At 39.7% G+C, this 15,298-nt stretch overlaps 1 protein-coding gene across 1 annotated transcript in view; it reads left to right on the top strand.

The window, feature by feature from the left end:
* Positions 1 to 7,017: 7,017 nt before the first annotated feature.
* The window catches only part of fgf11a (fibroblast growth factor 11a), a 79,343-nt gene continuing 71,062 nt past the window's right edge, over positions 7,018 to 15,298 (top strand). The window contains exon 1 of the mRNA XM_039659980.2: positions 7,018 to 8,476. Within this exon, the coding sequence (XP_039515914.1) occupies positions 8,284 to 8,476 (193 nt within the window). The 5' untranslated portion in view covers positions 7,018 to 8,283. The remainder of the gene's footprint in view (positions 8,477 to 15,298) is intronic.

The raw sequence follows: 15,298 nt of genomic DNA, 5'->3' as shown, positions 1-15,298 counted from the left end.
GTCCGTCCTTCCTTCTTTCCGTCCGTCCTTCCTTCCTTCTTTCCGTCCGTCCGTCCTTCCTTCCTTCTTTCCATCCTTCCTTCCTTCCTTCCTTCTGTCCGTCCTTCCATCCTTCCTTCTTTCCATCCTTCCTTTCTTCCTTCTGTCCGTCCTTCCTTCCTTCTGTCCGTCCGTCCTTCCTTCCTTCTTTCCATCCTTCCTTCCCTCCTTCGTTTCTTCCTTCCGTCCATCCTTTCTTTCTTTCTTTCTTTCTTTCTTTCTTTCTTTCTTTCTTTCTTTCTTTCTTTCTTCCTTCCGTCTGTCCGTCCTTCCTTCTCTCCTTCCTTCCTTCCTTCCTTCCTTCTGTCCTTCCTTCTGTCCGTCCTTCCTTCCTTCCTTTCTTCCTTCTGTCCTTCCCTCCTTCTTTCCTTCCTTCCTTCCTTCTGTCCTTCCTTCCTTCTGTCCTTGCTTCTGTCCGTCCTTCCTTCCTTCCTTCTGTCTGTCCTTCCTTCCTTTCTTCTGTCCGTCCGTCCTTCCGTCCTTTCTTTCTTCCTTCTTTCCTTCCTTCCGTCTATCCGTCCGTCCTTCCTTCCTTCTGTCCGTCCTTCCTTCCTTTATTTCTTTCTTTCTTTCTTCCTTCTTTCCTTCCTTCCGTCTATCCGTCCTTCCTTACTTCTGTCCTTCCCTCCTTCCTTCCTACCTTCTGTCCTTCCTTCTGTCCTTCCTTCCTTCTGTCCTTCCTTCTGTCCGTCCGTCCTTCCTCCCTTCTGTCCGTCCGTCCTTCTTTCCTTCCTTCTGTCCGTCCGTCCTTCCTTCCTTCCTCCCTTCCTTCCTTCCTTCTGTCCGTCCGTCCGTCCGTCCCTCACCCTTTCTCTCACCTTGTCCCTCAGTGTTCTCCACCTTTCTTAATGTGTGTCATCCATTTACAATAAACAGCAGACTTCAATAGCTCAGCACTTTCTCCCTACCTCACTCTCTCCATCTTCCCACACTCCCATAAATGTTTACGGATTAAGCATTATGCTAATTGCCTCCACCCAGCACTGTCTTCCTCTGTTTTCCTTTTAGTCGCCCTTTCCCTTCTTTCCTTCCAAGGCCCTCAGGAACAGATTACAGTTGGTGATGCCTAGAATGGATTAGGAAGAGCAGGAGTTGGAGAAAATATATGGACTTTCCTCTTGAAGCTGCATTTGTCAGTGTGAGTGTGTTTCTCTGTCTATATGTGTGGTGTGTGTGACCTGTTCAGAGGTGTCCCTGAGCTAAGGACACACTTATGAAGTGTTAATCAGAGGAGTCTCTCCCTAAGGCGCAATGATCCCCTCTCGAGGGAGTGTGTGTTCAGTGAATACATTTGAGGAGAAACTAACCTGCATCCACTGAGACTAGTATTCTCTCTCTAATTTCTCTTACAGACTCGGCCTGTGTACTCTTTAAACTTGAAATCGCTTCTTTACGTGAAATACACATGGCTTTTAGTGTGTCTGAGCAAGAGAGTGAGAGGAGGAGAGATTTTTCCTTTTTTTGTTTTGTATTTAATTTTTACAATGTGCATTGTATTGAGATATACGGATCTTTCAAGTAGCATTTATTTTATTTACAATGTACACTATTAGGTGAAATGCAAATTTTTAATTATTTTTCAAAAAAAGAAAAGTAGTAGCTTCTAGCTCACATGCATTTTTATATGTTTGCATGGACACTGAATAGTACATTACTGACAGAATCTGCAGCGTGAGCATTTTATATGAACACATTTATAGCTTAAAAATGTATGCATTAATAATGTATTGTGAGTAAAAGGCACAATTTGCACACTGCTGGTCCAAATCTGATTATTTGTGTATCCAATTGGAACCTAAACTGGGATTTCCGTAGGGGATTTCCATTAATGGAAAAAGAAGCGAATGGGCTATATGCACGCATAAGTTCCGCATTTGACGTAAGGATGCTCGTCCATTTCCGGTTGTGTAGATTAAAGCGGAGGAAAACCGGAGAAAACGGGATTATGGCAGAGTCTTCAATATTTACTGTCCTCCCGTCTTTGAAACGAAACGTACATACGTTTAGATGTAATTTTATATATAGTTATGTTTATTTAATATAATTTTAAAAAGAAGCATAAACACAACGAGGGGTGTCTGTTTTATCTGTTTTTGTGACTAACGTTTCATTAGTATAACCATGGAGTATAAAATTCAATATAAATTCTCGGTATTGCATTGGACTCTATGATCGGCGGAAGTTATCGAGCATCCCTAATGCTTCACCGGAAATACCGCCGTGCATAGAGCCCATAGGCACATGTTGTCCGAACATCTTCAGACCATGCCGAAAGACTTCGAGTTGATTCGTCAAACTGTTCTCCAATAGCAAATTCAATGAAGAGCATGCCAAAATGATCATGAGGCTACAGTATATCTCGCAATGTTTTAGCGTATTCAGACCAAACTTGGTAAGTTATGACAACCATAGATATCCATAATAAAGGCTAGATGTCTTACGGCGGAGTCTCTATCGTCATCACCGGCGGCCATCTTGTCACAGGCAAGCTTTCTGGCAGGCTCTGTGGTTCCTGATGTAAGACGAGTGATCAGCACGAACACAAATACTCTTATATCGTTGAAATCTTGACGGATTTACAAACGTTTTGGTTTCTTACTAGCGTAATTAACGTGGCTATCATTATTTATTGATACACTTATTATTCACAAGTGTGCAGTGTCATAACTACATCTCTGACGTTTATAATGAACCAAACCGTTTGAAAATCGGTAGAAAATTGAGCAAATTTTGGTTATTTAAAAAGTACATGCGCCATTAAAAAACAATGTTACTAGTGAGCAAGCTGCCTGTGACAAGATGGTCGCCATGTGCGGGCGAGACATCTAGCCTTTATTACGGATATCTATGATGACAACCATGATCTGAGGACACTTGCACAGTTTCGACTCAGTGCCACCTAAAAAAATCACTGCAAGTATGATACCCGATTTTAGCATATCGGCCATTTTTGGGCCATGTTTTACAAACACATTGGTGTATCATTATGAAAATTGGTACGTGTCATTGGCATAATGCCCTGAGTTAATCTAAAAGTTTAGAGACAGCGCCACCTTGTGGTCAGAATTATAATGCAATTTTAAAAAATTTTAATAGCTTTTGATCAATTTTGCCGAAACTGTCCGATTTTCACCAAATTCGAGTCAGATCTTCTTTAGACCATATGTTAAGTTTGTGTGTTAGTGCTTTATAATGCTTCTACTGTATACATGAAGTGAAGTCCATAACAGCAGGGGTTAGTGCTGTGTTTTAACTGACTGATTAAAATGGAAGCGGTCTGTCCTCTCTGCCATCATGGCCTATATCCTTCACTGGACATGCACTATTAAAATAAAAGCATTCACATTTGCCAAAAAGGAAATGCATTCATTTATGTCCTACCCTGAGATCCAACATTTCTTCAAAGACTTCACAAAGACATCAGATCCAAATGTTTTAGTGTTCAGACACAGACATGCACGCAAAACATTAATTTTTCAATAAATGAAACTGCTATTGCTTTTGTACTATATAAAATATCTTTAATAATATTAGGTTTTTCATTTTTTCCTCTATTTTTTTATTTATTAAGCCTGTCGATTTTAAATGATATTATGTAGAGATAAAAGATGTATATTTATTTGGTTGTTTTGTTTGCCTGTCCCTTTTACTGTAAATGATATTGTAGAAAGATTAAATATTTAATCTATTTGATTAAGCTTGTCAAATTCAAAGGATATGTATTTATTTATTTAAGCCTGTATTATTGAAACTAAATCTTTAGATAATAAAGATATTATTTAGCTCTCATTTTATTTTATTTTATTAAGCATTTCACTTTAAAATTAAATAAATTGATTAAATATAATATTTAGCTTTTGTTTATTTTATTTTTTACTTTATTTAATTATTTGATTAATTTGGGTATTAGAGAAAGATTAAAGCTGACAAATTTTAGACAATACTTTTGATGCAAAGGTTCTCCAGGCCCTCGGTTGAGTATAATGGCCTCTGACAGACTGGAGAACCCGGTTTTGGAAATAAAGAAATCGCTACATGTAACTGGTTCACGTCTTGGTCATCTCTCAGTTCTCTGTGTGTCTTTGTCCTTTCTCAGATGTTTCTCATGTCTCTGTCCAGCATCACCACTGGATGTCATAATCATAACTCTGCTGATTAAAATGGCTTTGACTCTTTGCCTAGAAAGAAAATCCTCCACCGCATCAATAAGTGCGCTGGTGGCGGAGCGACACGCAAATAGAGGCGTCACAGGCCATGACTAATTCAAACTTGCTGTGGGTTATAAAACCTTATTATAACACAGATTTGAATTAGTCTGCTGGTGAAGGATCAGAGCCCCATTCAACCTGTGTGCGTTCTGCTTCTGCTAAATGTTTCCCCACTGAACTGAGAAATATTCAAATCAGTATTCACAGCGTGTGTTTTAGAGGGGTTTAGAGCGTTCCTGTCCTCTAAAAAGAGGCAAAAAGCTGCTGATGCAAGTCAGTTTCTCGGGTTCCTTTCTAAGTTGAATGAATTTTGCTTTTATCAGCTCAGACATGAATATGAGGGGAAATGTGATGAATTAAGTGTGAAAATAGGGAGAGGAATAGATGTGGCGCGTGGAAATAAAGTGAGGAGATTTCATTTGTATTCCAGGTGACCGTAAAGAGGCAGTATCTATCTATCTATCTATCTATCTATCTATCTATCTATCTATCTATCTATCTATCTATCATTCCATTTATCGTTCGTCCATCATTCCATTTATCATTCATCCATTATTACATTTATCGTTCGTCTGTCATTCCATTTATCGTTAGTCTATAATTTATCGTTCGCCCATCATTACATTTATCGCTCGTCCATCATTACATTTATCGTTCCTCCCTCGTTCCATTTATCGTTCGTCCATCATTCCATTTATTGTTCGTCCGTCGTTCCATTTATCATCTGTCCGCCGTTCCATTTATTGTTCGTCCATCATTCCATTTATCGTTCGTCTGTCATTCCATTTATCGTTAGTCTATAATTTATCGTTCGTCCATCGTTCCATTTATCGTTCGGCCATCATTCCATTTATTGTTCGTCCATCATTCCATTTATCGTTAGTCTATAATTTATCATTCGTCCATCATTTCATTTATCGTTCGCCCGTCATTCCATTTATCTTTCGTCTGTCATTCCATTTATCTTTAGTCTATAATTTATCGTTCGTCCATCATTCCATTTATCGTTCGTCCGTCATTCCATTTATCGTTCGTCCATCATTCCATTTATCGTTCGTCCATCATTCCATTTATTGTTCGTCCATCATTCCATTTATCGTTCGTCCGTCATTCCATTTATCGTTTGTCCGTCATTCCATTTATCGTTCGTCCATCATTCCATTTATTGTTCGTCCATCATTCCATTTATCGTTAGTCTATAATCTATCATTCGTCCATAATTCCATTTATCGTTCGCCCGTCATTCCATTTATCGTTCGTCTGTCATTCCATTTATCGTTAGTCTATAATTTATCGTTCGTCCATCATTCCATTTATCGTTCGTCCATCATTCCATTTATCGTTCGTCCATCATTCCATTTATTGTTCGTCCGTCATTCCATTTATCGTTCGTCCGTCATTCCATTTGTCGTTCGTCCGTCATTCCATTTATCGTTCGTCCATCATTCCATTTATTGTTCGTCCATCATTCCATTTATCGTTAGTCTATAATTTATCGTTCGTCCATCATTCCATTTATCGTTCGTCCGTCATTCCATTTATCGTTCGTCCATCATTCCATTTTTTGTTCGTCCATCATTCCATTTATCGTTAGTCTATAATTTATCGTTCGCCCATCATTACATTTATCGCTCGTCCGTCATTCCATTTATCGCTCGTCCATCATTACATTTATCGTTCCTCCCTCGTTCCATTTATCGTTCGTCCATCATTCCATTTATCGTTCGTCCATCATTCCATTTATCGTTCGTCCGTCGTTCCATTTATCGTTCGTCCATCATTCCATTTATCGTTAGTCTATAATTTATCGTTCGTCCATCATTCCATTTATTGTTCGTCCATCATTCCATTTATCGTTCGTCCATCATTCCATTTATCGTTAGTCTAGAATTTATCGTTCGTCCGTCATTCCATTTATCATTCGTCCATCGTTCCATTTATCGTTCGTCCATCATTCCATTTATCGTTAGTCTATAATTTATCATTCGTCCATCATTCCACTTATCGTTCGTCCATCATTCCATTTATCGTTCGTCTGTCATTCCATTTATCGTTCGTCTGTCATTCCATTTATCGTTAGTCTATAATTTATCGTTCGTCCATCATTCCATTTATCGTTAGTCTATAATTTATCGTTCGTCCATCATTCCATTTATCGTTCGTCCGTCATTCCATTTATCGTTAGTCTATAATTAATCGTTTCATTCTATCTGTAAGGCCTATATAATTTTCTTTTCACAAATTATACCTTTCAAGTTAAAATATACGAGTTGTGAATTCTGCATTTGACAATTATCAAATCTAAATTGCAATCCTGCGATTGATTCTCCGACTGAAATTCAGGAACTGAATTGGAACGTTAACGGCATTCTAAATTCAATTATAGGCATGCATATTAAAAGACTCAAATAGCGTCATGTTTAGTTGTCTCTGTGTTTAGGTTTGTAGCATTTATGTTAGTTCACAACACTATAACAGTGTTTTATTATCTTATATCTGTCAAGTGACGTGTGTTTGTGGTACAGTGTAAATAAGGACTCTCTCTCTCTCTCTCTCTCTCTCTCTCTCTCTCTCTCTCTCTCTATCTGTCGCTTTAAGGAAGCGTGAGGCAGGTTTAATTTTTTAACGCTCCAGACCACAACAGCACCCAGAGAGAGAGAGAGAGAGAGAGAGAGAACAGAAGAGGGGGAGGGAATAGAGGAATGAGAGGGGTGGGTGTGAGGACATGAAGAGAAGGAGGGATTTTGAGTGATCGGAAAAGAAGGAGTGTTCTGAGTGACAGAGAGGGAGGGCAGAGAGGCTTTACAATGAGATGGAAAGAGAGAATGAGGGAGTAAAGCAAAGCATGTTGCCAGTGTTGGCTCCGTAACTCACTGTGCGCGGGGACGGGAGGGAGAGCAACAAAAAAAAAAAAAAGAGAGAGACGGAGAGTCACACATTCACACACTCTCTCAATCACTCTCTCTCTCACACACACACATAAACTCACACAGATTCAGAGGTGCCTTGCTGAGGAGACTCTCTTACGCTCGCCTGCAGGGGTGAGAATACTTTCAGCAAGGAAAACTGGGCTACTTTTCCAAACGGGACTTCTACAGCATGTGAAGCCGGACGAACGGATATGTGCAACATCTATCCTTAACATTCCTCCATTTCATCCCTCTCTCCCAATGGTGCGAAGGACACGGAGCTACGGGTTCCTGGTTGCCTTACGGGAGTCTGGGGGAGGCTTGGTGCTCTCCTGCGCTCGCACTCGTTCATGAATGTCACCTCTGCCGGAAGAAGAAGCCGCTGGAATTTACAAACACTCTCTCGGGTGCTCGGGAAGAGGGAGCAAAGGGGAATGTCAGAAGGGAGAGAACTTCCGATTCCTTTCATCCTCATCTATGACACGAGGTCCACCAGTTTTTGACTTTTACTCGTCGTTTCTCTGTTTCTCCAGAGTCATGGATGCGATACTTCGAAGTCAGGCAATGGAGTTTCGCTAAGGATATCGTTCCTTTTCTCCGTGGGATCTGTATTTCTTTTCGTGCGTCCTTCTGTTTTACGGGGACCTCGCTGATATGTGGAGCTGGACGGATAAAACGATTGACTGATGATTTCTGACCCAGGTGATTTCTAATCATCAATCCCAGACTGAACATCTGAAGGGGAAGTGCGAGGCAAGGGATTCTGGGTGCTCGGATCTACAGGGAATGGTGCTGTTGTGATGTCTCGCTTTTTCCCCAGAATTCCAGTACGACTCCATGGATCGTCCGCTTCCACTTTTCCAGTCCGTATGCCGCGCGACGAACCCTGAGGTACAACAAACAATCCCGACAACGACAGCTGCCGTCCATCGGAATCACAGCACCGGGAATTTTGCGCTCCCGGGACTATTTTGAGAGTCAAAGAAACTAAGTTTATTGTCTCTTTTTCTTGACGCATTCTGACTTGGGTTACAGCGGGAGTCCGAACACCTGCCGTCTCCTGCTCCTCTACGTGGCCCTGGGTGATCGGACAGGTGGGCGGCCCACTGTGAGCGGGGCACGGCAAAATGGCTGCCCTCGCCAGCTCGCTGATCCGACAGCGCAGGGAAGTCAAGGACCCCCAGGCCAACCGGCAGGTCTCCAACAAACGCAAGCCTTGTCCCAAGAGCAACAAGTCGCTCTGCCAGAAACAGATCCTCATCCTCATCTCCAAAGTCCGGCTTTGCAGCAGCCGAGGAAGAAAGCTGGAAAAAAGACCCGGTGAGTTGTCCAAAAACACCCTCAAACCAATCTACAAATCGGCCCTATTCTAAGTCTATCCACTTCATGGACTTACTAACTAATGAAATATTGGTTTTGACGATCATGTTAGTTCACAAATGAGGCTGTTTGTGTCAGAAATTATTAAAATATGTCATTTACTCACCCTCAAACCTGTATGCATTTCTTTCTCTTGCTAAAAACAAAAGAAGACATTTTGAAGAATGTCAGATGATTGACCCCAATGACTTCCATTGTATTATTTTCATACTCTTCATACTGTTCATATTCATACAGGTTTGAAACATCTTAAGGGTGAGTAAACATGAGAGAATTTTCATTTTAAGTGAACTTTTCTTTTGGGCCTTTGTCGACTTCAGAAAGTAAGATCTGAACTAAACCGATTTGGTTTACTAAACCTTGCTGTTTGTGTGACATTTAGCAAATTTAATAAGCCATTTACTTACCATCATGTCTTTGTTTGGCTTTTTTTTTTGGTCCATTCAATGAAAGTCAGTGGGGTTCAGTCGAAAGTCAGTCGAAAAGAAATTAAGGTTTTTGATTCCAGGATTCCAGGATTTTCTCCATATAATGGACTTCACTGGGAACCAAACGGTTCAAGGTCCAAAAGACAGTTTTCAAAGGGGTTTAAACTATTTCAGACGATGAATAAGGGTCTTATCAAGCGAAACGATCGCTCGCTCAATAAATAAATAAAAAAGTTTAAGTTTTATAAGCTCAAATGCTCGCCTTGCTCTTTTCTGTGATGTGCGTTCGTGATTCTCCTGTTCGAACTCGTTCATCAAAATGAACGAATCTTTTTTCATTTTGTTCGTTGAATGTACCAAATGAGTGATCGTTTCGCTTGATAAGACCCTTATTCATCGTCTGGAATCGTTTAAAGCCCTTTGAACAGTTTGCACTGAATCTGTCTTTTGGACCTTGAACCGTTTGGTTCCCATTGAAGTCCATTATATGGAGAGAAATCCTGGAATGTTTTCATCAAAAACCTTAATTTCTTTTCGACTGAAGAAAGAAAGGCATGGACATCTTGGATGACATGGGGGTGATTAAACTACTCATTCAATGTTGTTTTGAACCCCATTAACTTTCACTGTTTGCCAAAAACATACACGAGTACACGTTTCATGTTTGGCTGAGCTGTCACTTTAAGATTGGACATTTCCACAGTGTGTGTGATTGAATGTTATCCTTGAGACTTTGAAGGTTGACTCGTCTAGGCTCTGAAGAGCGTTTGTTGATATAGTGAGTCTGGGATCCAGAGCTTTGTAATCGTTCTGATCATTTCGCTGCATGTCTCTGTACTGCTTTTGACAACACCTGTTTATTTATGACCACCGACCAACTCGACACACGCCGTGATCCTTTCCACGCACATAAAAACGTCACGGACTCATTTACGATGAGCGGTTCCAGTCTTTCCCTCCCCTCTGTCTCTCCGTGTCCGCATCCACCGCTAGAGACCATGTGTTTGTGTGGGGGTCTTATGTGTACAAAATTAACCCCCAATGAGACGTTCAACCTCTCTGAGTAAATCTCTTCACTGAAGAGGCTTGTGGCTTTTATTTTAAGATGTGGAACAGAATCACATCAGACAGTTTTTTCATCTTTCCTGAGGAATCATGATGCTGTTTGCAAAGACCCCTTTTCCCCCTTTGAGTACAGTCAAATAAGCTTTATTTATTCACAAAACAAAAGCATCATTTAGATTTACGCTATGGAAACACGCACTTTAGAGTTTGAGCAAGTGGACGACTGCTAAATTGACTTAAAAATAGAATATTTTTGATTCATTCTCAAGTTATTATCCCAAGGTTTTTTTGTCTCAAGTATAGCCTACATTAGTATAAAACCCGGAGCAGAAGTGAAATACAGAGTTTTATTTATTTATTTATTTAAATATATTTAGCATTGATTTTGTTTATGGCTGAATGAATATGATTTTGCAGCATGTGTTTGACTCTGTGTCATTCACATTCCATTACAGTTTTTATTAATGTTTTGACTTACATTTTATATTTACATTAGAATATTGTATATTATGATAATTACATTTTTTTAGTTTTTATTTTGGTAAGTTAAAGGTATACTATGTAACAATATTTAAATAATGAGTCAATTCATCATCAATCCTTCTTCCGAAACGTGTTTTAGTCCTGATTCACTACGGTAAGCCTATTTGAAGTGTTTATATGTTAGATAATATATTTATTTGATATTTTATTCGGTCGGGATGGTTTGCGCGGGTCACTGCTTACATGCGTCACTCGCTCGCGTGTGTCTCGTCACATCCGTGAATATAGAGACGTTTGTCCGGCTATGTGTGTGAGAAGCAGAGGTCAGTTTTACGAGTGAGAAAGGTTGACATTGAGCAGTTAAATCCCAAACCCCCGGAGAATCACCCGATTAAACAAACGGCGAACAGAGGAGAGTCTTCTGGAGAAAAGACAGCGAGACTGAGCTCGTCATAAAACAAGAATCAACATTGGCTTTTCAGAGATGGTGAGAACTGAAGGATTTGAAATGCTGTAAAAGCGACGCAGAGATGATGGTGTTTTTATCACTCAACAGGCGAGTACAGTATTTATTGAACATATAAATAGCCATATGTATCTAGTTCATTATAAAGTATCTATTGTGAAGGTTCATTTCATGGTTGTTGTATCGGTTGGCTGGAAGTGCCGTGTGTATTAGGCTACGTTCACACTGCAGGCTGAAACGACCTAATTCAGATTTTTTTTGCCCCTTTGCGACCTCTATCTGATTTTTTCATGACAGTCTGAACGACACAGATCCGATCTTTTCAAATGCGACCCAAGCCACTTGGGTATGTGGTCCAAATCCGATACGTATCCGATCTTTTGAAATGCAACTTCAATCTAAACGGCCAGGTCCCATATATCCGACCCGCACGTCATTGCACGCACCTGTAGCCAGACAATACACGCTAACTCCAACGCGTTTCTGCACTGTCATGGGCCGCTGCAGACGTGTCTCTTCCCCAGTGTTGTGCCTGAACGCGTTCAATGAACGATAGTGCATGAATATACTGTATTACTGCCTGATGAACATTACTGTGAACACGTTCATTCTGGTGTCTGTGAACGTGCGCTCTCTGTCAGTATAACTTCGTACAGTAGGGTGCCAGATTTCTATAGAGCCTTCCAGGCGAAAACCTGGCTAAAACACATGTAAACATGCCTTAAAATGTAGCGAAAAAACACCCAATCTGGCAACACCAGCCACCAGTGTCGCACCGCGGCCGCCGGTGACAAAGCAAGAAGCGCCGAGGACGTGTACTATCAATTAAACGGGTTTTATGACGAGGTCGGTGAGGATCAGAAAAATCTTACATTTATGTGCAAACTTTGCCCGTCGATAACATAATTGTTGTCTGTGTTTGTATATGGGCTGTGGCAATAATAATAATAAAATAAAAGCTTGCGACATATGGAAAAAAAGGACTATTCCGCAAAAAACAAGTCACGTCGTTGACCGCTGATTAATCTTCTGCGCATGCGGGTCACTTCTGGGTCATTTCACGTTCACACAGGAGATCACAAAAGTTCGCATTTAATTGGAAATCTGAACGGCCTTGCAAAAAAATCGAATTTTTCAAAAAATCGGAATTGAGCATTAAGCCCTGCAGTGTGAACGTAGCCTTAGTGTGTAAAGATAATGTTACAGTAGCTAGTCAGCTTGAGATCCTTTCCATCTAAACTGGTTATATCTCTTAAAACTATAGAGAATGTTTTAATGTATGAGCAGTTTAATCATAACAAAACAAAACAATATTCTTCAGCAAAACACGTTATTAGTAACAAAAATGTTTTTTTGTTTTTTTTAATGTTGCACTTTTAGTTTCAGTTATAATAATAACAGCGCCGATTTAACCTCATGACCCCCTCTGGCTTTCTGGTTGAAAGATGGGAAGAATTTCATCAAAGTAAATGGGTAAATTATAAAAAAATATACTTCATTTTGAATGCAGTGTTTGGCTTGTGTGGCCTGAAGGAACATTAAATGCAATTTTAAAATAGAACAGTGAGCTTCCCATGGCACATTTCAAACAGAGCTAGTAATGGTTTGAAGAACTGCCTAGGAATATTTGCTTTTGTGCTTACGGTGCTAATTTAGAAGTACAGGTGAGACCTGAGTGTGTGTGTGTGCCACCAGGATGGGACATTTATGACACGTGTATCTCAAGTAAATCACAGTAATTGTCATGGAAACCATACTCCCGTAACGCAGCAAAGTGCCTGATGCCAAGCGCTAATCACATCTATGAGAAATGGTGGCGGTCGGTGGTATTTGGCGCAGTAAAGGAAGAAATGCTCTCTGTCAGTTTGGGGTGGTACGTATAGTTCGGGGCGGCTGCAGTAAAGCTCACATCTTCTGTTTCTGTTATGATAATGGTGACTGGATGATTTCGCCTGCCTTTTGATGGAGAGGATGAGAGAGAGAGAGAGAGAGCACCTGCTTAGTGTGTACTTCATGAGTGCTGTCTACTTCTGTAGTTCACTTTCCTTGTCTGATTCTCAATAAGAGCATCTTACACAAACATCCTTACTTTTTATTCTATCTGTATCTGTCATGGGTTGGGTAAACTGCTTTATAAAGTAATTAGCTGTTGAAATCAAATCTTGTGGCTTGGAGGAATGTTTGTTGTTTTCAGTACAAGAGGCCAAATCGATGGACATTTTTACATGTATAGTAGGAACGTTTCTTTGTCCAATTTAGTCTCAGTAAGGTAATACACAGTACTCTAGTGAATGGAATAATGCAAACATTGTACCTTTAAGAGTAAGTTACTATCCACAAGTTTCCGAGGGGCGCTCCTGTAAAAAATGAAGTGGGTGAAACTTCCGGTGACGCGGCGGAAGTAGCATTCCAATGGTATTTTGTGTGTGTTAGTTAGCAAAGAGGCTAGCTGTTTTTCAGAGAATTATTTTACTATTTAAAGACGCAAATCTTTATGAGAGATGGCGTTACGGAGCTCAGGGACAACATGTGCTGTTCGCGGTTGTATGTATAACCGGACTAAACTAATTCAGTGGCTTAAACGTGATTGTTTTGAACATAAGCTGAAAACGAAATCAGAGTGATCCTGCCAACGACTGTAGTTTCCATCACCTCCCAAAAGACGGCGAATCTTCCTGTGTACATTTGTTTAAATTCTTAATATTCTATAAACTCTATCAGCATGTGATTGGCTGTTCGCTACTGATGTTACACCTAAACGCAGCATCAAAGCCTGTGTTGACAGAATACCAAATGTGCCAGTTAAAGTATTGAAGTAGCACATTCATTTATAATTTTGAATAAACTCCAAAGCACAATGACTACGTGGGTATTTTTTATTTTAATTGTTTGTCAGCTCGTACAACTGTCTGTCACCATGCGTTTATGAGTATTGATTATTAATAATGTTATTATAATACTCCCAATCAACGACTGCGGAGGGTAAAGGTACAGTTATTTCACCCTTTTGAATTTCGTTGAGGTTGTGTTCCCACATCGTTAGCTAGTTTGGATCGCTATAACTTGAATGACTGTCAACTGTTGAATGAACGAGTGTCAAGCATGTCAAGTCGTGCTTTGTTTACTTCCAACCGGAATTCGCGCCCACTTTTGACGCAAGGCCTCATGGGGCGTAGGAAACTTGTGGATAGAAATAGAGTAAGTGGGATATACTCTCACCGGCCACTTTATTAGGCACACCTGTTTAACTGCATAATGCAAATATCTAGTCAGCCAATCACATGGCAGCAACTTAATGTATTTAGGCATATAGATATGGTCAAGGCAAGAGAGAAAAGTTCAAACTGAGCATCAGGATGGGGAGGGAAGCTGATTTAAGTGACTTTGAATGTGGTGTGGAGTAGGGGTGGGCGATATGGAAAAAATATCATATCACGATTTTTTTTAGGAAAATCACGATCACGATTTTTTATCACGATTCTTTTTCAAGTTGGTTTTAATATTTTGCAAGTGGCTGTTCATTACAGCCAAACTAATGTCCTTATGTTAAAAACAAAGCCTTAGGTATCAAAGGCATACATTTAGGCCAGTGGCGAAGATAAAAATCTTTGTCATTATTTTCTTTGTTATTAAAAAAATAAGACAAGATAAACATTACACAAATTAATATTCAAATTAAATAAATAGTGCTTTATTTTTCAGATGCACTAGGTGTATTTAGCAGTAGCATTGAAGAAAGTAATTAAATTAAACAAATATGAAATTAAAACACTACAGAGACTTCACTGAATGAATTGATTCTTATTAAAGCTACTATTAAAGTTCTCAGTCAGTGAGTGATTTTTTCCTTGTGTTTTTTTTTTTTTTTTTTACTAAAGAGATAGTTCCCTCAAAAATGAAAATGGTCTTAATTTACTCTCTCAAGATGTTTTAAACCCGAATAAGTTTCTTTCTTCTGTTGAAAATAAAAGTTATTTTGAATAATGTGGGTAACCGAACAGTTGCTGGTCCCCCTATAGTTTTTTTTTATAGGTTCTCTCCTGTAAGTTAATGGGGACCAGCAACTGTTTGGTTACCCACATTAAAAAAAATCGTCTTTTGTGTTCAGCACAAGAAAGAAATTAATAAAGGTTTGTAACAACATTAGAATGAGTAAATAATATTTTTTGTGAACTATCCCTTTAAGGACATGCGGCAGTACTATTTATTCCTGTTGCTTTTAGACCAGCACGCGACGTGTTTAATATAGACGCATATTACACCAGATATTCTCTCAAATGTTTGCTTTCACTAGACATAGCCTGTTTATGTAAACATTGT

This window comes from Pimephales promelas, chromosome 1, assembly GCF_988280905.1.
Source record: "Pimephales promelas chromosome 1, fPimPro1.hap1.1, whole genome shotgun sequence".
NCBI lineage: Eukaryota > Metazoa > Chordata > Actinopteri > Cypriniformes > Leuciscidae > Pimephales > Pimephales promelas.
This window is presented reverse-complemented; position numbering and strand designations above follow the sequence as displayed.